At 33.0% G+C, this 25,637-nt stretch overlaps 1 protein-coding gene and 1 long non-coding RNA gene across 2 annotated transcripts in view; both read right to left on the bottom strand.

The window, feature by feature from the left end:
• The window catches only part of LOC147065867 (uncharacterized), a 135,267-nt gene extending 112,392 nt beyond the window's left edge, over positions 1-22,875 (bottom strand). Inside the window, exon 1 of the long non-coding RNA XR_015071620.1 lies at positions 22,741-22,875. This is a non-coding gene — a long non-coding RNA (uncharacterized LOC147065867). The remainder of the gene's footprint in view (positions 1-22,740) is intronic.
• LOC147065866 (junctophilin-2-like) lies at positions 22,737-23,109 on the bottom strand. Its single transcript, XM_085955618.1, has one exon. It carries the CDS (start codon positions 22,965-22,967, stop codon positions 22,737-22,739), a length of 231 nt encoding a protein of 76 aa, XP_085811744.1. The 5' UTR covers positions 22,968-23,109.
• Between the last annotated feature and the right edge of the window lie 2,528 nt (positions 23,110-25,637).

Below are 25,637 nucleotides of genomic sequence, written 5' to 3'. Positions count from 1 at the left end.
TATGATACCCGACGGGACTTAAACCTGCAACCGCTAGATTCGCGCCCGCTTGCTTTTCCAATTAAACTACGGGCATCCTACGTAATTACGACGGTTTTAACTGGTACATATCTTACAGTTTTGTGAGATCTGTTTTAATGTAATTTTTATCCTTACAATAGATACTGCATGGTTAGTTGTATCAAATTCACCACTTCGGTTTTATCTCGGTTTACAGGGAGAAATTAAAAGCTGGAAATTTTCAACGTGTTTGATCAAAGGCTACATAAAATATATTAATCTCCCTTTTTCATAATAACGGATTGTTTGAGATATTTTAATTGGGTTCGCTACATATTTAGAGACATAATTAATATTATTTATACAGGTAATTCAAAAATAATTTAATATCGTCGTCACAATAGGGCAGCTCGAATAAATAAACTGAAAATAATAATCGATGTTTTTTTTTTAAATATAATGATATAAACAATACGTTATATATATACGTTAATTCGTTAATAATACGTTCATTATTAACAGCCCACGTGCCCCACGTAGGTATAAATGGAGATTTTATGGTATTATCACAGCATAAGCCTGGACATTCCTTAAACGTTGTAGATAATCTATTTATATAATTCTGAAGCCTTATTCTTATTATCCTTTATATTTATTTTAAACATTTGATGACTGCATAAAGTATTTTTATTACATAAAATAGTATTCTTTTAAACCTCTCGATCTAACGTTTTAGAATATAGTCATATTTCAGTACATCCATGTGCAGTGGTGTTAAGATTTTTTAGATTTATAATTTTTAAACGCATTTATAAAACCATTAGTAAAATTAATGTTAAGATTAATGCTTATGCTCTGAAAATACCATAAAACCTCCATTTTGACCTACGTGGGGCATGTGGCCCTAAACTACAGCTAATTGATATATATTAATTAGATAAATATATAATTTATGATCCAAACTTATATTCAACGAATGCTCATTTTTTAGCAGTTTTTTTCTAACAGTCTGAGTGAAGAAATACTTTTTATTGTTTTAGAAAGATATTGGATTTTTGGATTGTCAATGTATGTTTTCGATAGAGGAAGAACAAGTGGTGACAGCCAAAAAAATATTACGACAACAAACAACAACGAAAGTCTCAAATATTATATAACTAACTAATGTAATTTATATTCAATTACGTGTCACATAATTCTGTCATTATGTGTCTCCAGTACCTAACCATTACACTCCCCTTGAATTCCCATGTGTGTTCAGTTAATCAATAAAGATAGATAAACTAACAAAAAACCTCGCTACATTGTATTCAATTTAATGGCGTAATTATTATTGATGGTGTAAAACGTTATCTTTGTTGGGTCAACGTGTTGAGTAGACAAGCAAACAAAGATCCGGATACATCAAACCTAATTGGCTTTACGCCGTGTGCTTAAATCAATGGAGCGAATTTCCCATTGGATTCCTAAGGTACTATTGTAAAATACCCATCTGTCTATCAACAATGCGTTTGCCCAGTAGGTATACTATGTAGTAACCAAACTTTAGCAGCAATCCCCAAATTAAATTTCAATAATTCAGTCATATATACCTACTGTGTATACAATGAATATTGTACAGATAAATTTCTTTTTAATATACCACATTGGCAAAGATTGGGTATAGTTGAATGGAAGTAGTGCGATGGGTAGCCGAAAAAATACTAGGATACCTTGAAATCCTTTTTATTTATATGAAATCTTGTTTAGATATGGTCCCAATGCTTAAGCTCGATTTGATATAAATAAAAAGGATTTCAAGTTATACAAATTTATATTTTTATAAAAATCGATGTTTTTTAAAATAAATATAAAAAATATTAAAACTATGAATTAGTAAAAAATCTGTAGGTACGAGAAAAAATAGAAAACTTAATAAACTAAATTTTAATAATAAATATGACCATAAAATATTATGTACTTAATAATAAGATGTGGTCCTGTGACAAATTTACATTTTATAACATTTTTTTACAATTGTAAGTTTATCTTTGACTTTCTTCTTTTTTAATCTTTTTAATGTTCTCAGATATATAATATTTATTAATTAATACAGTTGAAATTGTAAATTATCAAAAAATGTCTCAAATTGCAAGCTTCGTATTTTTACGTACGTACGTACCTCTGCTGGTATAAACATCCCCCTTAAGCATTTATCAGATATGATAATTATGTTCTTTGACGAAACCGTACGTTTTCTTTAATTTAAAGTTTACCTGTTTTATTTTATTTTTGTAGATATGAGAACTTTTCCGCATAAAATCAAAAAACATTAGAATATAAAATATCACATTAATTTATGATATAGCTATCATTTTTAGTTCACTGCATTATCTCATGTTAGTATCAGCTAAACAGTGGGAAATTATCTATATCTACATACAATTGTACATATGTATAATATATAAATCAAAATATATTTGTTTGTTTTCCTTTTCCTACTTGGCCTCAACTGACATCTACATAATATAATAATAATTAGAATATTACATTCTTAAATCTTGTGAATTATTCGTTGGATAAAAAAATAGTTAATTGAAAATTATTAGCAAGTTCACGTGAGTGAAGTCGGTTAGTAATTAAAATATTACCTACTTTGATTTAAAATACAAAAGCCGATTGCCAATGGTAGCTCAATTTGGAAAGCGCTTCAGTGAGTATTAAAAGCCATTAGTTGAACTTTGTCACAATTAAGTATGACTCCTTTAGCATAGTGGTTATATGTGCATGGGCGCGATACCCGAGAGATGCAGGTTTGATTCCTGCGGTGTGTCTTACATTTTTCAAAAAGTTTTTTTCTATTGGTTATACAAAATATAGTGTTTTCAAAATTATGTATGTTTAAAAATACAAAGTTGATTTGTCCAAATTACATTTCCTGTCAAATCCAATTTTGAATTTTCATGACAGATAAAGTATAGTTTGAATTTGATTTTAATTTCCTTTGTTTGACTTGGGTGTCAGAATTATTTTCATTTCTTCAAGACATGTTGTACCTATGTTTAGAGATAAATATATTAATATTGAACAATGTAATTAAAATTATGTTGTTAAGTATGTAATAAATATATACATATATCGAAACCGTGTGTATTTCAACTAGTTTTTTTTCTACAGTATAAAAGAGGTGTTGTAAAAGAATGGTTTAATAACAATAATTAAATACCTAAATAAATATAATAAAAAATGACATAATTTGTATCGAAATCCAAATCCCTTACTATAATAAATGGCATATTATGTGGGTATATTATATATCATTAATACGTTCGTAATACGTTATCTAAATGTCATTTTCATTAAAATAAAAGAAAAACAAAAATGTCTGCGTGTCTGACTTTAGTAGTCCAAGGTCACGCAATGAAAGTAAACAAAAATAATACAGGGAGAGAGAGATATTTGTTTTGACAGCCATAGAATGTGACTCCACACCTTGTTGTAGCGATAGCGAGAGCATCCCTCAAAACGCCAACCCACTCTGGGTGTCGCACCCTCCCCCCACCCCGTCTAGCGCTTTGTCACGGAAAACTCCACAAACAAGAGGAAATCATTTGTAGGCGGGAGGTATGCCAGCTCTTTTGTCAATGTACTCAGGTTACCAGACGTGAAAAGAGTTGCCTTTATATTAATGAGTTATATAATATCACAAAAGATGAATGATTTTAAAATTGTATAGTGCTGTGAATCTCGTTAAGGTGAATGACCGGAGAAATATTACACCAATTAAAATATTATTTACGTAGCTACGTCGACATTAAAAATCCTTTTTAAGTTCAATTATTTTCAAATATTACTATCGACTGAGGGTTGGTACCTACTTGATGGGTCTTAAAATTAAATTCTAATCTATTAAGGTTGTATACTATACCATTTGATTCATTTTTACCGATCCGGGTTTGTCTTTAGTAAATATATAACGAACACGGATTATTTTTATACTACCTTATAATTTATATACCTTGATAATTCACCTATTTCATTTAAACGCGCTATCTCCAAAATTTTGTATAAATAGATATATGTATACTTATCCTATATATATTTTTTTTATGTTACTTTTTTTATATAATGTAATTATTCATTATTCTTCCTCATTTTTTCTCATGTAACTTTCTTATGTAATTTCTTTATATTTATCTTATTCTTACTCTCTATCTTGTTAGGCTTCACTATATTATAATGTATACATGGAAACTTTGCTGGTTGTAATAACTTTTCATTATTATATTTAATTTTTTTGTAATCAATATGGAACTGTTTGTTTCCTTAATAAATAAAATAAAAAAAATAAAAAATAAAAAAAAAATCTAGGGTTGATCTAGTAAGTTCATCTATGTCATTTCCCTCGTGTAATCTAGCTATATATTGAGCTATTGAATTTACGTTTACCTTCGGTTTTCAAACAAGTCTTTCGAGGGAAAACCGTTAAGAAAAACCCACGGATTATTTATGTAGCTACTATCCCACACTCACAAAAAAATTACTGGACATACAGCGATCAGATAAAGGAACAGTTCTCAACCATAATATATCTAAGATGCATTCTGCAGTTTTTGTACATATTATTCGGTACGGGCCGAATAACTTGCAGAGACCGAAGGTTTTGCGTAGCCGCCAGGGAAAGCGAAGCATAGAAAGAGCGTTGGCGCGCTGGAGTAACCAAGTGAAGGAACTTATTGGGAGTGGGGACAGCATTAACTATGCTCTGAGAGAAGCAGAAGACCGAAAGGAGTGGAGATTCTTGGTCACTCAGAATATGACTAAATTTCAGGCTGGGCACGATCATCTGCCATGAAGGAACGTAAAGAAGAATAATAATTTATCAATATGTAAAAATTTTATGTAATTTTAAATTTTTAGATTATATTATGTACCTAACTATATATAAAAGATTTACAATCATTGTGAAATACCTACTGTTTTTTGCTTTATTTGCCATTTTAGGTGTGTATCCGGCAGTGGCGAAGAGTGGAGGTGGGCTGTTAAGATCCGATATTAATAGTGCACATTAAACTTCGTCGGTCATTCGTACTTGTTTTTATTGAAATAAGACTACAATTTACAGATGGTATTGGTTGGTTTTCAAAACTCTAGTAACCTTGCTTAAACCAAACCATAATAATTTTGGGCAATTTGAAAAATAGTGTACACTTTTTCATTCATACTCATTTGTTTTCGTTGAATTAAGAATACAATATATTACACAATATGTTGTTAGTAAGTATTTTAAATTCAATAAGCCCTGCCTAAACCAAACCATAGTTGATAAGAAATATTATTCTATCTATAAAATATGTATAGTTGAATGTCATAATTTTAGATATTTTATAGATAGACTATTATTTTTTACTATTATCTATTATGGCTTGGTTTTCGCAGTGTTGAATTGAATTTTACAAAACTAACCAAAAATAACACCATCTGTAAATTGTAGACTTAGTTCAATGAAAACAAATACAAATTATAACTGACATAGTTTATTGTGGACTATTTACGTCGAATCTTAACAGCCTACCTCCACCCTTCGCCACGATGTGTATCTAGGTATTTTTTTTAACAAACAATACTATGTTTTCTTTAATATGGGACCCAATTATTGGCACTGTGATTTCGATAAGTGACTTAGTAAAAATAAAGAATCAAAAAATATCGCTATAAGTACAAGAGTTTTCCCTACGTCATAAACTATTCGGGCCGTAGACTGGATGGCATAGTAAAGTATGTAAGTCAGTTAGCAGAATGTACGCGGAGATATGTTCGGTGAGCTGGATCCGTCTTGTCTTGCCGGCAGCATGATCGCGATATTATTCGCTGGCCCTGCGCCAAGTCTAATGTCATCGCCAGGTCCAGAAGCAAGACAGCGGTTGCTGGATGGCTGCTAACACGTCCACTCTTACTTAGACTGATAACGCGATAAGAGAAACCAGTCTTACACGTTGTATTAGAAGTTAGAACAATATGGTTGGGGAAGTATCGATTGTTATTGTAGTGGTTGCTGTATACTGTGCTGTATTAACATCTCAGCTTCTGCAACTAATATTAAGTTGATCAAACTACATAATTGTGGCATTAATGACATAGGAAGCTTTCGTATTATTAGTCCTATGATATTAGGTCAAAATAACACCATACCATATTGATAGTACTCAGTAATAACATTAACACTAGTACATGCTTTGCAACGGCGGCCATATTAGAAAATGGCCGAAGAAAATTCAAAATACATATATTTAATACGAATATTTGTATAGTATCTACCTATCTGTCATTGCAGATAATGCAAAAATAATAGTTTTATATTGCCACCTGTTAAGACGATACTTTTCAACTAATTTACAAATAATTTTCAACTATAGGCGCGACGAAATTTTGGACTCGCTGGCAGTCGGAGAGCGAACATCGAGATGTGAATACGTCAATTTGTTTCGTGATGGCGACGGAGGTATTAATTCTGAAATCGTGTAAAGATGACTAAAAACGTTACCCATTTACTTGAAAAAGAAAACATGTTAATGTATATATTATTATTGTTACTAATAGAACAATAAACAGAACATTAAATAGACGCATGTTGGATTTATATGACAAATTATATTTCGTTCGGCATGCGACATTTGCACCCGCAATTCGCGCATCGCCTAGGCACGATCTTTTTAGACCATGTCTCAACTGAGGTATAGCCTTAATAATAACGCAAACTAGTTCTTTTAAAAATCAATAATTTGCGTTTGTGCCCATAAGAATAGTATTCTTCTTCTGTAAACTGTAGCTCTGCCGATGGCCAGAATGGCGCTATCACCATTGTGCGCGGCAACAAAAGGTGTATGGATCGAACTCGCCTGCTGCCTTTGGTTTGTATAATTTAACAAATAAAATCATGGCCGGTTTTCCTTACAGATCAGAGGGATTCTCCCGGGAAAAATCGTTTACCACGCGTAAAAAAAATCATCCTAAAAACACATAGGTACTGCGGAAATATTTAAATATATTATATAAATGACAGTTCAAACAGTTTTGAATACCTACGTGCTTTCAAAAATATCTACAGTCTAGGATTCCCTGTTGATTCATCAATGCTTTATTTTCAAGTAACTTATTTTGCATTGTGACTAAAGAACTTTCTTGGTATTTGTCTCTTAAGCTGTGAAAGTACCAAAATAACAATAATATTATATGTATATCATGAATCACAACAGCTGGCCCCTAAAATTCCCTACTTTGGACCACGGATCAAGTCTCGCGAGGAATTCCTCTTATAATATAGGTAGAAGCCGTTTTGGAAGATGGCAATAATGACGTGTTGCTGTGTGGGTTTTCAGTGAATACTAACACCAGATTAAACGTGGCTCAGCTGCTTTTACTACCATACGTATTACAAGTCAAGATATTTTTAGTATTCTGATTTTTTTATAAATATATTTATGTCACTGCGTCAGTTTTTTGTCTAATAAAACGTCACTAAATCAACACCATCTCGATGTTATTAAAACGTTATTAGGTACGGTAAGTGATTCATTTTAAAGAAGACAGGTAAACAACTTAACGAACATAAAGTATAATATAATGAACATTGCTTATTAAATTTGTAATGTAATGTAAACAAGCTATTTTCAAAATTCACAACGATTTAGATAAACGGTAACAAATATTAACTTTAAAACTGTTTTTTCAGCGAAGCATAATAATTATTTAGTATATAATTGATTGAGATTTTCACGGTTGTTTTTTTATGAATTTTCATCTGCTTAGAGCACAGATTCTCAAACTTATTTCGACCGCCGCCCACTTAAAGATTTTAAAAAAAATCTAGTGCCCCCCATATTTTTTAACTTACCTTGTTACATTACCATCTGTTGCGTATCTTAAAAACAGTTATTGCAAATATAATTTTTAAACATGCATTATTATATGGATAGGATAGATAGGGTGTGACGATGTATCTATAGTCTAAGGGTGTGACCCATGTCCTATTTCTGAGATCAAATAATGTTTCAATGAGAGGAAATAAAACTCATACTTAATCATATTTTGAAGTATTTTTATTAGCATTAAAAGAAGGCTTTGAATTAACTTATCTAATGTGACGGATGAATCTGATGCATTTCGACGAGTTTGTATGATTTTTGTATGAAAAAAAATATCGGAAATCAGACAATTTTATTCAGTTAACTTAACCATGGACTATCTACATGAAATATAAAGATGCATCCACATTATTACGTGCGTAAGCGACTCTAATTTAACCGTATATACGGGACTCCAAGCATTCGAGTAGTAAATCGCATCTCAAGTGGTGTCGCTCTCGATTTCCTTAACGCCCCCTAATTTTCTTTGAGCCTTCTACAGCCCCCCTGAAAGCTTCCAGCGCCCACAAGGAGGCGTTATCGCCCATTTTGAGAAAGACTGATTTAGAGTGTTCTTCTTTTCTCGACGTTTTGGTACTCGTTACAGAGGCGATTCTCAACAGAATGTATTGAAGTGTAAGGTGCATGAATGCGAACGCCGCTATAATTATGTCGAAAAGGGATCTATATAGCTGAGTGAAACGTTCAGGTCATCTGCGAAGTCATGGCCAACATCTGATATTAGGAATATGGCATTTAAAAAGGAAGATGAAAAGAGTAGGAAGCTATTTGACATTTAATTACGTAAATCACGATAGTTAATTAGAGGCATGTGTACCTACTTAATAAACATAATTTCATATATTCTCCTTTAGCCTCGTCCAAATTAATAATTTGATTGGTTAAAATATGAATCCTGTAACCAGACATGTCCAACGCGTCAATCGCGGGATGTATTTTGATCAATTGTAGATATCATAGGTTTATGTTTATATGAATAGAGTCGTGACCATGTAAAAAGCGTGTAGCTTAAAATTCAGTTAAAATATAATATCATTAAGGTTTTCAAAGGAAGTCATTAACAATTTAAAAATGAACAATGACAAAGCCCACGTAACCACTATGTATCACTTGAATAGTATTGCATCATTCACGGCCTGCCGTAAGAGTGAGAAAAAGAGAAGGTGTGAATTCTCATACTTTAAACTCTAAAGTTCTGGGCGTTAAGTATTGTATTGGTTATAATATTGGTGTGTTATTTCAGAATGCCAACATGTTTGTTGAAGAATGATAATGGACAAGTGTCTTACCTGCTCTAAAGTATGGAAAAGTTTTTCCTGAGAAAATCACAAAACAATTTTGAAAGGCACTTCTGGTTTGTTATCGCAACGTAAAATACTGTAAGAGTATAGCAGTGGCGAAGGGTGGAGGTAGGCTGTTAAGACCCAACATAAATAGTGCACAATAAACTTTGTCAGTCATACGTATTTGTTTTCATTTACTAAGACTACAATTTACAGATGACGTTGGTTAGTTTTTAAAATTCAATTGAACCCAGCGAAAACCAAGCCATAATAGATAATAGTCAAAAAATGGTCATTTATCTATAAAATTTCTTAAATTATGCAATTAAATCATACAAAATTGTGATCGTTGTTTACGTGGCTGGGACACGTATTCCGGATGCCGCCAAAGAGTGCGGCACTTCGTACCCTTGTAGCACAGCCTCAAGGGTTCCGTCGCCGTGGCCGGCCCTCCCTCACCCTGCAGCGGTGCTACAAAAGCGACCTACGTGCTGCAGATCTGACATGGCGGGAGGCGCAGGAGTTGGCGATGGACCGAGGGTAGTGGCGCCAACTTGTGCTTGCCCTATGCCCCAATGTTGGGACGTGACAGGGTGGAAGAAGAAGAAGAATTTTGGATATATTATAGATATCTATTATGGTTTGGTCAGGCAGGGCTCAATGAATTAAAAAAAACTAACCAACACAATCTGTACTATGTATTGTTAATTCAGCGATATGAATAAAAAACGTGTACTATTTTGTTGGATCATCCATAGCATACCAAAACTATTGTGGTTTGGCTTAGACAGGGTTTAATTGATTTTTAAAAACTAACCAAGACAATCTGTAAATTATAGTCTTAGTTCAATAAAAACAAATACAGTTGACTGATAAAATTTAGCGTGCACTGTTTATGTCGGATATTAGCAGCCTACCTCCACCCTTCGCCACCGGAGTATAGGTAGGGGCAGGCGGTGGGAAAGCATGTAAATAAGAACGATTTTCCTATTCTCGATTATCTTTTTAAATTATCGAATAACACATACAACAATAATTATATAACGGATCAAAATGGTGTGGTACACACACAAAACAAAAGTATGTGTGGCGTCCACGTAAGGTATAAGTAAAGCTCGATAACGACATTTAAAAAACTTTAACGTACCTACCAATAACATCCATTGTTTGTAATAAAATCATAGAAAAATTCGAAATCAAAAATGATTTACATTCATATTAAATATAAGCATTTGTATTATAATCAATTCATTGATCTATCGGGAAAATATTGTCTTTATTTTTTCAGTTCAATTTACCTCAGAATCGACTACTCCTCAAATATCATGCTGTCCTGATACTTCATGATGAATTAAGATCCCGCTTTCCTTATTTCATTATAAAACCCCGTTTACACGTGCCTGGATTTACTGTTGACAGTAAGTATTATCGCGGTCACAACAAGAAAATGTATGGGTAAACATGTATTATCCTGCAGTTAGTTGTCAAGATTGCATGCATGTGTAGCTGCCAGTATATTATTGATCAAATATCTATTTTTAATGTATCAAATTATCGACCGCATTAATAAATTCCCAGCGACTCATTTACCGGTAAACAACTGTTTACCTGCGTCAGCAAATTGATTGGTGATATTAAATACGGTATCGCAATGGAAAATTAGTCTAATATCCATTCCCATAGTATCATATTATATTAAGACTGTAATAATAAATAAAATTCACAGCTACTCGTATTTAAACCGCTGAGTCGTTCAATATAATTATGTACTGGAATATAATGTTTAGGTATTACTTTCGACTGTATAAATTACGAATACTGATTTATCAAAATGTCACTCGAATCTAAGTACCTGGCTCGTAACTATCTCAGTACGTAATATGTAGTCATTGTATTTATACTATCGTACCGACCATTACGCTGCAAATAAAACTCGCTCCTGCATACATCTTCGACTTCTTCATCATCATCCTCAACACCATAACCCACACATCGAACACTACTACTACACATGAATCAAAAAAGTTTGGAAGCTTCTGAATTTTCATGCGACAGTAGGATTTCTTCGATCTGCGATCTTTTCACTACCTTTCAAATAGTACGAAATAGTACCATAAATGACAACATCGCGTCTCGCTCACTCTTAAAGAATGAATTGGAAAGACAGTCAGCAGTTTTACGTGTAAACAGTTATTGTCACGATATTTTAAAATACTCACTATTGCTGCCAGTAAATCCATGCATGTGTACAGGCGCTGTAATGCTATGATGCCGCCGATAAATAAATTTTCCATCAAAGATCATAATTGATGTAAGTATATTAATTTGATGAATGATGTATGCACAACGGGGTTATGTATGATGTAATACTTTCATATACAGAAAAGAAAGCAATGTATATAAAAATACAAGGCACTTCTGATTTTCAAGTATTCTTAACCTACATACTATTATTATTGTAACATGTTTTGATAAGGCGAGCTTAATATCGAAACAGCTAAACCACAGAATAAAAGCTCTTGAATTCCAAAGCTTTCCAAGCATACACATACGCGAGCATGAATATTAAAACCCGGTGTTTATTTTTTGAATAAGCATTATTATTTTGTAATAATAACATCAAGTCGCTATTTAAATAGGCTTGATTATTTTACTATTGTAATGTCCGGCTTAACTATCACAGTGATGTGCAATTACCTATAACACTAGTCAAAATAGAGATGAAGCTCCAATGAAACGTAAAAAATTGCTAGATATTTTAGACACTTTGTCACGTAACAAACGTATAATGATCAAAACAAGATAATGATTCTTTTAATATATGTATATATCCGTAAAACACCCACGATCACCGCGCTTCGTGGGTCCCAGGTTCGAATCCTGGGTCTGGCAAGTACACATATTGTTTTTCAATTTGTGTATGAGTCAGAGTATGGACCTAATAGGTTGAGCAAGTGGCTGATATCCATTTCTTGTAAAAACAAAATCTGTTACCTAATACAAACCTCCACTCTGCTGAGGCCCATATCATGATCTTATTAGGATCGGACATGGTCAAATATATATAAATATATATCTATGAATTGTAATTTTTTTTTTTTCAAATTTTCGAGGAGTTTTTTTAAAAGATATCTCAAATGAGATATGAAAAGTTTGCGACGAAACGTTGAAACACGACTGAAGCCTCTATAAGCACTCGAAAATAAAACAATGTCAATGAATATTGCTATCTCCAGCATAAAAAGTGTGATTCGTTTTGATTTAGTAGACAGAAATGAATATAGTATTTTACATTATTTTTAAATTCATAGATTTTCGGCGCCGGCGCCGGGGATTACCGATCTCTTCGCGACTTTTGGATGGCATCCTTCAAATAATCAGAACACAACTTTTTATTAGGCAACCATCAATAATGGGTAGTGACGTCCCGTGGGGTGGTAGGCAGGCCATGCGTTGCATGCGAGCAGCACAGTACGTCGATTTAAACATTTTGTTTTGTATTTGTCTGCTCAAGAGAACCGACGATTAATAATAAAATAGGTAAGTAGGAACCTAACTAATTTTCTGATATTTTTAAACTAAAATATATGAAAGGGTACGTTATTATGAGTCTGCTTAAGGGTGGCACATCATTTAGGGACATCACTGATAATGGTAAAAAGAACTAATGGTATGTTGTACTGTAATAATAGTATTTGTATGGTTGTTACCTTCTTGTTTATAGAAATATACTAATATTTTTACACATTTTAGCTAGTAACAATTAAAGCTAATAGCTGCAAGTAACGTACGTTATGGTTAACAGTATGAAACAACAAAGTTTACATCTAAAGATGAATAATTAAATTCAAAACCCATAATCTTCTCAAATTTACTAATCTGAAAATCAAACCCATACCTAGTGTAAATTATTTTCTGGGAATTAAATCTAAATCAATAAAAAATTATAGCATACAATTTAGTTTTTTTAGTTCAAATAATTTATTTCGAAAATAAATAAGGCAAATAAAAAATACCTAATTTTGAAAACATATAACGAATAGAAAAACCTTTTTTGAAAAAATACGACACCCAGCTGGAATTGAACCAGCACCTATCGGGTTTCGCGCCCATGCACATAGACCACAATGCTATAGGTACCCTACTTAATAGCGACAGTTTTTAACTAATGCTCTTAATAGTCTCTGCGCATCTAGTCTATACACAAGACTGCTTTTGGCCTCTAAGACAGCTATCTAGGGTAGGAATGTATCGAAATATTAGCACTTATTGTAACAATTACAATAATTTGGCCGTCTGAAATATCAAAACTGTCTATCTCACTCTAAAATGTATCACAGCTAAGAGCGGTGCTGTTAAAACATAGCACTTATTGCAACAATTACAACTAACTTATTGTAATTGTTACAATAAGTGCTAATACTTGGATACTTTCCTACCCTAAATAGCGGGCGAAAGCAGTCTTGTGTATAGAATAGATGCTGAAGCGCTTTCCAAATTGAGTTACTATTAGCGATCGGTTTTTTATTTTTAAATCAAAGTAGGTTTTACTTATTTTAATTACAAACTGACGTCACGGATCCCTCCAAGATTTTTTGTTGTAACTTACTTGAACTTACTTGCTAATAATTTAATTAACAATTTTTTTTATTCAACGAATAATAAAAATATCTGTTCCTATAATTATGAATCATTTTTACACCGTTTTTCTTAGCTCGTATTCTTATTTGTGGTTTTTTGTCCGGTACAAATCTTGCAATTGATTTTTAACTAACTTCCCGACTAGCTAGACATTTAAAACTTTTAGAATATATCAGAACACGATGCCAATGCATTTTTTAATACTTTTAGCCATCTTTAAGTAGAATTGAATTCATTTTCAGTTAATTCTGTTTTCTATGAAAAGTTATTTCGACACCATTATTGGTTGCTAGGGGTCTGGGGTCCTAGCAACTAAATTATTTATATATACGTGCGTTACTATGGAAATCAATATGAAATGTCAAGTACAAATTTTTTTGATTGTTTAAGCTAGTCAAGTCAAGTTTATATGGTTCAACAGAATTTAAAAACGTTGTATGTAAAAAGATCTTTTTATCTTGTAATTATTATTATCTTAAATAATCACGGATTTTATAATGTCGATTGATTTTACGAAAACCGAATAACAACAATTTAAATCCATTCGAACTTCGTAAATTTTACCCCTCTACACATTATGAGAATTAAATCAAAAACAACAAGAAACAATACCTAAAACCAGTCGAGCAAAACCTTTTGTAAACAAAACTAAAGGCCTTCTTATTACCTAGCGAGGTATTGTACACCAGTGGCATTCAACATTTATCACGTAGTTCATCCTTCGCTAACGAAGCGACCGACTCCTAACAAAAGAAAAACAATCCAAGAACCCGTGAATTATTTTCGCCACATTTCCTCCATATCCCCCAGTCACGGCTCAGCTGGCTACCTTTAACGTACAATCTTTATTTGTTCCGGTGGCCTTTATAAATTGTTCCAACCACCTGATTGTTCTAAGTCTGCTTTATACGGTTATTATCTACAATTTATACACATTGTAACATTACGTAGTACCCTACAATAAGCAAAAATACAAATAAATTTACCCTTTGATTTTATTTTATTAAGTCTTATATTTACGAGTATAAATAGTATTACCACTAAAAGTTTATTTGTATCCTCCAAAGTTAATATTGAGCATACATAAAAATGTTTATATTATATTTTTAAACACATGACAGTATTGTAATTAGCAGTGGCGAAGGGTGGTGGTAGGCTGTTAAGATCCGCCATAAATAGTGCACACTAAACTTTGTTAGTAATACGTATTTGTTTTCATTGTAATAATACTACAATTTACAGACGGTGATGGTTAGTTTTTAAAATTCAATTAAGCCCTACGAAAACCAAGTCATAATAGACAATAGTCAAAAAATATTCGTCTATCTATAAAATATCTAAAATTACCTATGCAATTAAATCATACATAACTTTGAATATTTTATAGATAGAATAATATTTTGTATCTATTATAGTGTGGTTGGGCAGGGCTTAATGAATTTAAAAAAATGAACAAACTATATGTGTAATATGTATTATTAATCCAACGAAATCAAATATGTATGAATGAAAAAGTATGCACAATTTTGTCGTATCGCACAAAGTATACCACAACTATTATGGCTAATTTAAAACAACCTCAAAAACATTCATATTAGAAAAAATAGAAAATGTGTGTAGGTACATAATGGGGTAAAATGGTGCCCGGCAGTATTGATGAAATTTTAATCAATGCCTCGTTAGGATATTTGTGCGTAATTACTGATTACAACAGTTGCTTCATTAATAAAGCACACCGCCCGGATTGCGACTGATGTCCCATTAGGTCAATGACATTATTATAGGTACAAATATTTTTCTATTTTTTTCTAATATTTCTGAAGTTGTTCAAAATTTATTTTTGGCAATATAATCATTAATTGTATATTATATTATTATGCTCAAGGTTCATAAACAAAACAAAGACTTAACATGGCAATTTAAAAGAAAAAGTACCTATATATCTTTGATTTTTGCAACTAGCAAAGATTGTAAACTGATTCGTGTAAAACCTGCTTAGTTTGTAACTAAAAAACTGACATTTATTGTATATGTATATGTATTTCCAATAACAGCTATTTATTCAATCATTCTTTTCCTACCGACAAAAATGTAAGTGTACGCCTTTTAAAGTAGAAAAAGTGCCTTCATACTCAGGATGGTTACGAAATCATTCAAACTTAGAATACATTATTGATTTATTAGAACATTTTAGTGATAATGGGTAATTTTTTTTTAAATCCAATAAATAGACAGTATATAATACTCATGTAGGTAAGTTTTTACTTCGTTTAAATGACAATAATAATATATTTAAAAGATAGCACCTGCATATCTATCTGCGGGTCTATTCTATACACATAAAGCGACTATCGACCGCTAAAGTGATAAAGTCATAGTATTTATTACATATTTGTATTGAGGTATTATAATTATTACAATAAGTTAGCAGTCAAAACTGTCTATCCGCTCTAAATTTTATCACAGCCAAGAGAGGTGCTGTTAAAATATAGCATTTATTGCAACAATTACAACCAACTTATTGTAATTGTTACAATAACTGCTAATACTTTGATACAAACCTACCCTAAGTTTGATAATATTTATCACTTTAGCGGTCGATAAGTATAGAAGAGACCCACTGAAATTCTTTAGTCCGCGTAGGGTACCAAGTTTTTTTTCAATTGCGGCAAACCAAATACTCCTTTCTACAACACCACTGCGTGAAAATAAAAATTGTCACCAATAAAATGCAATCGCAATACATAAATTAAAATAGGTACTTATAAAAATATATATAAATTGTATTGTATTCTGCATCTAAATTCAACAATAATGATGGCATTTAGCCAACTTAATGTAGGTACCTACTGGATTTGTATTTTTTTTAAATATAAATAATTGTCCCAGCATCTATGCTGAAAACATATATTCGTATAAAAAATCTTGGCACCGGGTTAAACGTTTTAAATATTGTATTTTGTATTAATTATTGTTGTATACTTATGTACAGTAAAAACTAAACAATGATGCGGTTCGTCGATTGTATATGTACGTATACGTACGAATACGCGGTCATCGGCTGCCAGGCATTTATCACGGCTCCCCATACGCATGCACACTATCGACCGACCACATTATTGTTTCGTTTTTACTATACCTAGGTACATAATATTATCATAAACAAACCTGATAAACTACGTTTTCTACAGATACTTCATTCCGTAATTTTGCTTTGGCTCTATTTACACTATTATTTGTTTACTTAACTATTTATTTTAAAAATACACATTGATCACATAACAAATTATTAATTCAAGACGTTCACAATATAACATTTAAAATAAAAAGTACAGGTAAATCAAATTAGAAGAGAAAAAAACAAACCAAAAAAATAATTTATAGCAAAAGAAGTAAAATAAAAAAACAACAAAAATTGAAGAAAAACACAAACTATATAATAGCAGTTTATAAACAAAATACATATTGCATTGCTAAAAATGTCTACATCTCTAGGGAGTGCATTGACCAGCCGCACGGTCCTCGCTATTGGTGCCTGGTGAGCCTGACACGAGGAAACAGTTTTCACCCAAAATAGGTCATGGCTACGACCACGCATGCATAGAAATTCAATTTTCCATAATATCAGGATTGGAAACTATACCACGTGAGAGCAGGGAAAATGCGTTAAGAGCAGAAGTGACTTACGAGCTTCAAGAGAATGAAAGGCGAGCATGCCTTGAAGAAAACTAGTCGGAAAATACTCGTTTGAGAAACTCTCAAAAGGAAAATATTTATATACATTAAAATAAAGATGTCGAAGAAATTTCTTCTGAACACGATCTCAAACAAGCTTATGGGGAACATCATAAGGACTGCAGATATATGCAAGAATACTCCGTACCAACGACACAGAGTGTACGTAAAACATTTGGATTCTTGAATGGCTTGGCTTGTCTTATGACGAATCTCAGAAGCTTTCACGCACGCAAAGCCGTAGAAGTGAAAAGATAAACGTCAGTCAAACAATAGTCTAAGATCTTTAATTTCTGATCCACGCTTTATTAAGCGGTTTGACATTTTATATCTGAATATAATGGGAGACTTCTAAAAGCTAATACAGATACATTTTGTCAGTATTAAATTCGAGTTTATATTTTTTGACCAAATTTTAATTGAATTGAGATTATTTTGCAATATGTGACAACCGAATTCGCTGCGAATTGTCGCACATAATTTTAAATCGTCTACAAAGAGTAAAAACTGGATTCCATTTATAGCATTGACAATGTCATTAATGAATATAAGGAACATAATAGGGCCAAGATTTGATCCTTGGGGAACACCTGAATATGTTTTAAAGACGTCAGGCACACGCCCCGCATACTCCACATATTGACAGCGATGCTAAAAGTACGATTTGAAAAAAATGATAAACTTTATAGATCCACCTACTGCACATAATTACATAATTTGTTAATGAGAATATCATGATCTACCCGGTCAAACGCCTTTGATATAGCCTTATAAATAGCGTCAACTTTATAATTTACGTTCAGCGAATGGGATATGTACTCAATATGTCATAAGGTTTGTTATCGTATAACTTAACACTATAGTATAATATATTTTATACCTACTCGCATATATATATTTTTAAAAACTGCTGGGTGCCTAATTTTTTTGTCTATTTATCGATAATAGCTAATATAGGTACTATATACTATCAGAGACTTTTGTCAAAATTATTATGGGACAGTTTCTTATCGCACGCATAGATTAGCATCGACAAAATATGATATAAGGTTGTGGAATTTTTGAGAAACTCAGAATTGAAAATAAATGCTACAATCCAAATCTTATAATAATATCATATTCAATCTACAACTCACTGCTGCAATGGTTAGGGATAATTCTTTATCTATAATGATGGCGTATTTACAATGGGGTTTTTCTAGTTTAGATAAAAAATAATCTATTAAGATTATAATCTTACATCCTATCGATGATTGTTTATGTATTTTAAACATTTTCCCATATATCAATAACTTTTACGATACCTTTATTAATTGATCTAACATAGTGTTATCATTCTTCTAGCTTACTGACTAAATAAACATTCCCATTCATATATTGTACATTTTAATAAATAATAATCTTCGTATTATGTATTTCAACTTAGGAATATCCACGTTTCCCAGTAAACGATTTAATATATTATTATACTTAGCCCAAAATATCTATCTTAAATTTGACCCTTCACGCCCCAGATATATTCTAAAATACCAGAAATAAGATTCCCAAAATAATGTTTAGAATAATACTTAAGTGATTGTAAACATTTTCAAGGAGAAAAACGAGTCCATGCTCTCTGGCAAACAGAGTGTCTTAATGATCTTACGTGATAACAAATATTTTTCCCGCTTTTCTTTTGTTAACATATTTATATCACCGTTATATAAGAGAACTTTTAGACTATTTGATACTGTGGTGATCTCAAGCTTAACTCTGTTTACATGTAAGTATACTATTTTGAGAGAATCCCACAACTATTCTGAACTACGCAATCATAGTCGTGCTAATTACGAAGCGTGTTTCGCACATACCTAATGTAAAGCTCCGTGGCTTACAAGAATCTCTCGCTCGATTAATTTAAAACTAATTATTATTATATTGAATCAATTTTGAATTTATTAGTAGCTGTATACGTAATACAAATTCTTACGTGTAATTTTAACATTCAATAATAATAATTAAATAAATAATACATATTATCAACAAAAGTTTCTGATAAAATTTAAACTCAAATTCTCACTGATTTAAGATTTGCACTTTACATGTTAATCGTATTTTCCGACCCGGGTTTCACCTTTCGGCATCTTCAGGCATTGTGCACACTTGCCAATGGCATAGGTACGTACAATTGACTCAGAATACAGTTATTAATTTTAATATAGGTACTGCGTCAACATACTAAAGGATCCCGAAAGTGCATTAGTCTCAAAAAATCAAATTCCATCAAGTAACCTCAGTAGATATTATGACTACTGGTGTAATTATTATTTCAATAGATAATATCTTGAGATAAAGATAAGATAAATCTTGTATGTACTGCAATCAATCAATACATAATTAAATATGATTTTCAAGGTCGATAACCTCACTAGATACGATTGTCAGATTTAATATCATATTAATTTAGAAGCTATATTTATTTACAATACTGTAAATTTAATTAATCTACGCATTCGGATATACGAAATAAAATATAGGTAGGTATATAATAAATGTATATGATTCGCTTTTCCCAGAAATGTTTTCCTTCTCAAGAGTCGAATGTTACTTTCTTCCATTTGCATCTATAACATTTAGATTCGCAATAACTAATTAATCATGTGATTTATAAGGCCTGGTGGCAATGCAGTGTACATTGATATGTTCAGTGTTATTGTAAATACACTTTCAAAATGGAAAATGTATTTACAATAAAATTTGAAAACGTGCGATCACTTAGTATAGTAGTACATATATGTGTATTTTCAACACTAGTATCTCTTTTAATTCCATAAGAAACGATTTTTCACAAATATATATGTAAGCATTCGTAGTGAATGAAGATCTTATGGATTATCTTTAGTGAATGTTTAATACCTAAATAAAATAAAACAAAATATACCTTTAATTAGTTTAATTACTACTAAATTTGATAAAGATCCAATAATCGTTGTTTATTTATACCAAAAATATACAGAAGTATAAAGGTATTATCAAATTATTTTTATTTTGTTTACTGGTTGTTTTATATCATTAAAAATACAGATAGCAACATTGAACTGATAAATTTGTAAGTATTTATAAATAAAGTTTATTAATTATTTGTTAGTAATTAACTATTTCTTTTATTCAACGAATAATTCACAAGATTTTAAGAATGTATCATTCTAATTATTGAACATACATAATTTTGAAAAACACTTTCTGAGAGAGTATATTATTATAACCAATAGAAAAAATCTTTTTTTGAAAAAAGTAAGCCACCCCGACGGGGAATCGAACCCTGTATCTCCCGGGTTTACGCCCCATCCGTCGCATTTACCAATATGCTACGCAGTGACATATTAATTGCGACAAATTTTAACTATTGGTCAATTTTAATACTTACTCATCAGCGCTCTTCCAAATCAAGCTACATTTTAAAATTTGTTAATAAATAGAACATCAACAATAATAATTAGTCAAACAATTTTGAATCAAAACAACGTCGTAATATTGTAAATAATACATTTCAAATTACGCATCTAGCTACCTTATACATAATATCTACTTCTTGGATAGTATATCCGGTTATGTACGATATCAAAATATGAAAATGGCTTTCATTTTTATATTAGTAAATGTTGGTCGATATTACAATATAATATTATATTAGGCACTGAATAAACGTAGCGCATTGCTATTAGCTATTACACACAACAGGTGTCGAAGTGAAGCTCAAATTCAAATCTAACATATTCGTTGAGTATTACTAAAACAAAAAATAATGAGTGTGACACTATCATTAGTCAGAGAATACAAAATATAATAATCATGAGAAGGATTCACACTTTAGAAGCCCACACGTTCTGTGTCATAATTATTGTATTATGTTTAAAAAATAAGCGTGAAACATAAATTCTTGCATAAAATAAACGTGACTGACTAAACTGACAAAATCATCCATAAAGAAAAGTGAAACATTGAGAAAATATTGATAGAATTATCATTAGAATGTAAATAAATAATATTGACCTAAGTATTTCACACATTTTTATGCATTATAACTAAAATGTTTCATTTGTCTGCTATTTATTATATACCTGTATATTGTTTTTCTTATTACACTATTGTGCCCGATGTTAGATTATTTAAAATTGTTTGGAATATTACTAAATATTTATATCTGTTATCTTTATACATTAATTGATATCGAGAGATAACATAATGAGCTTTTGACAGATTGTTGCTTATAGCGATAAGTATTTCCAATGAAGAATGAATCAATTTATGTTGAACCAATTATTTATGTAACGATTATGGCATTGTTATTAATAAATGTTAAATAAAAAGTTTATTCACTTTATAGTAAAATGGGCTATCTACGATAAAACATATTGGGGTATTAAAGTAATCTAACGTCTCTCAAATGTGTTCTATATCATTACGATACTAGCGTAGTAAACATATTACCAGTATGAGAATAATAATAAACAACACACTACACTTTTCTAGCTGAAAACCGTTCTTTCTTCAACTCTGTATGTATATTATTTCTGTTTTAGGTTAGTACCCAAATATTACATTATCCTTAATCATAGTAGGTGAGCTTTCAAACAAAGTTTTTTGGGCGAAATATTGTCGTGAACGCGAAGTAAGTCTGAGTAGTGTCAGACGGTGGGCATCGGCATCGTATCGTATTGGATCAGCGTCGCGTCGCCAGGACGCCGATCTTATTTTAGAAAGCTCGCAACTGATTTCCACCGACGAGACGTCTCTCTCTATGCGAGACACATTTCCATCATGCGATGCATACGATTCACTTGCATCAAAAAGTTTGATGCCTAATCGAAACTTTTATAAGTAAACAAGAGAGTTGACAACAAAGTATACGGGTACACGTCAGCTGTCGTTTCGCTCTCTCGGCGTCGCATCATCAGGGAGAGCCCCCGTCTTTCGACCGGCGGGTCTTCGGCGAGGATCGAAGGATCAGGTCGGGAGTTTGAAAGGATGCGAGAGGGCACCGAGCCGGGGACGGGTCCGCGGTCGGGCGTCGCAGGGCGGCCGGATATATTTAAAGCGGCCGCCGGCTCGGGAGAGAGCGCCGCGGGACTATTTCCGGCCGCCCGCGACCCCGCCGCCCGTCTGCCCCGCCCGGGCCGCCGCCCCGTCCCTCTCACCTGGGCCACGTGTAGACGCCGGAGACCTCGAAGCCGAAGTGCCAGGAGCCGGAGTAGGCGCCCTGGCCCTTGGGGCCGGTGCAGACGCCGTGGCCGTGGGCCTTCCCGTCCTCCCACCCCCCGCAGAACGTCCCTCCGTCGTCGAAGTCGAAGCGGCCTCCGCTCACCCGGGCCCCCTCCGCTCCCCCCTCTTCCCCTCCGCCGTTCGCTCTGTTCGCCTGTTGCATGTTTTGAACTCGCGGATCGCATCCGGTCCCGTCGGTCGGGGCGACGCGATGTCCGGGCGGCCGGATCCGGCGACGGTTCGCGGTCGCGATTCACTGAAGCGAGATCGAGAGAGAACTCGGCGGGTCGAGCGAGCGGGCGCTCGCGACGCACTCGCGGCGATGGACGCCCATCCCGCGGCCTCTCTGCCGGCGCACTGAGGCGCCGCGGCGCCCGCCCTCCCCTAGCCGCCCCCGACCCCCGCTGCCGCGCCCCTTCCCTGCGGGCCTCGCCGGCGAGCTTATCCCGCTCGGGGACGGATGCGCGGAGATCGCCGATCGAGACGGACCCGCCAAAATTCTTTTCCGCTTCGGCAAACTTTCTTCGACTCACTTATGAGCGCATGGAAAAAAAAACTGTCAACAGAGACGACTCTGCGCTGAAGGTCGATTTATTTTCTTTTCGAACACGTTTAAAACACCCCGAGGGAGAGAGGCGACTTTAGTAAAGGTTCGTCGGCGGAGGACCGAGGAGAGTGCACCGTGAATGCGAATGTGAATGCGAAGGAAGCGCGGCGCGCGTGCACTGTCGACTGTCGGCTGTCGCGGCGGCCGTACACTTGAGACTATTCAGACATTCAGAGTCGGAGAACCGCGGATGGGCGATTCCATTCCTGCGGCGTAAGTTTTCCACTGTGTGAGCGAATGAGCGGCGGCCGATTAGCGAACGCGGCGTCGCGACGCCAGCAGAGACGTCGGCGTCCATCGGAAAAACCGCGCTGCAACCTGCAATCTGCATTTTCAACTTTTCCTCAATATGTCGCCTACGCCGTAGTCTCGACGCTACGTACATACGTCATCAAATAAGTTTTATATTTCAACCTCAATACCTACCTACCTATTTTTTTTTTTAATTTATTCCAAACATAAATATTAAAATACCCGTGTTTCTCCAATAAATACAGCAATCTTTATTTTATTCGATTTATTTATATTATAAAATTCTTAATTAAACTTGCGTTCACGTGGTAATTCCATTATAATGTTTTCGAAACAAAGTTTTTGTTGTTTTTTCAATGTTCTTAAGAATTAATAAATATTCTAAAAATCAAAAAACTCCCATAAAATAATCCTCACGGTGAAGTATGTAGTTTCCTATATTATGTATATTTAAATACATATTATAACTATAGGTATCTTAATATGGGCTTTTTCAAATTGAATATTTCACAAAATATTATGTTTATAATGTAAACTTTTGGCTCTCAGTAGCTTATAACAGTGATCAGCTGCTAAGATGATCAGTGTTGCATAGTCAATAGCTAAAATATGACAGACAGGGTAAGAAATTAATCTAGTTTGCAGAAAAATACTAAATATTAAATAAATTCTAGAAATAAGCATTTAACATTTGATGACTGCATAAAGTATTTTTGTTACATAAAATAGTATTCTTTTAAACCTCTCACTCTAATGTTTTAGAATATAGTCATATTTCGGTACATAGCTGTGCAGTGGTGTTAAGATTTTTTACGTTTATTAATTTTTAAACGCATTTATGAAACCATTAGTATAATTTATTACGAGATAATTTTTGTAAAATATTCACGATAAAAAATTATATTGATAATCTCTGTGATCCCAAATTTGACAAGAATTAGGCATTTTATTATTCAAAAAATCGGCAAGATTAACACATTTGAAGATGATTCTAAAGATACTTATTATAAGCTATGTCTTTGACCATTCAAGTGTGATAAACATCTTAAGAATAATGATTGCTTTATAATAGTTATTGACCTAAGAATAAGGTAGTGTTTTTTTGAAATACGCCATTTCTTTTGTCATTCCCCAGTGGTTAAGCTACAACATACGGCCGTAGCCATAAATTGACAAACTATAATTGAAGTAGGGAGTAAAATGATATTGACGCGCGTGTTTGAACATGTACCGTTTAAAATTTTTTTTAAAAAAATCGGTTAGGTACATGTTCAAACACGCGCGTTAACATAATTTTACTCCCTACTTTAATTATAGTTTGTCAATTTATGGCTACGGCCGTATGTTGTAGCTTAACCACTAGGGAATGACAAAAGAAATGGCGTATTTCAAAAAAACACTACCTTATTCTTAGGTCAATAACTATTATAAAGCAATCATTATTCATAAGATGTTTATCACACTTGAATGGTCAAAGACATAGCTCATAAGAAGTATCTTTAGAATTATCTTCAAATGTGTTAATCTTGCCGATTTTTTGAATAATAAAATGCCTAATTCTTGTCAAATTTGGGATCACAGAGATTATCAATATAATTTTTTATCGTGAATATTTTACAAAAATTATCTCGTAATAAATTATACTAATGGTTTCATAAATGCGTTTAAAAATTAATAAATGTAAAAAATCTTAACACCACTGCACAGTTATGTACCGAAATATGACTATATTCTAAAACATTAGAGCGAGAGGTTTAAACGAATACTATTTTATGTAACAAAAATACTTTATGCAGTCATCAAATGTTTAAAATGACTATAAAGGATAATAAGACTTCAAAATTATATAAATAGATTATCTACAACGTTTAAGGGGGTCCAGGATCATGGTTTGAAAATACAATAAAAACTCAATTTTGACCTACGACGAGCACGTGGGCCGTTAAGATACCTATTCAAAAATGCTAGATCTGC

The sequence above is a fragment of the Rhyacophila brunnea genome, unplaced genomic scaffold (genome assembly GCF_057557595.1).
Source record: "Rhyacophila brunnea isolate RB1 unplaced genomic scaffold, BYU_Rbru_1.0 scaffold_5, whole genome shotgun sequence".
In the NCBI taxonomy this organism is placed as follows: domain Eukaryota; kingdom Metazoa; phylum Arthropoda; class Insecta; order Trichoptera; family Rhyacophilidae; genus Rhyacophila; species Rhyacophila brunnea.
Note: the sequence above shows the minus strand (reverse complement) of the source record. Positions and strands in the feature narration are given on the sequence as shown.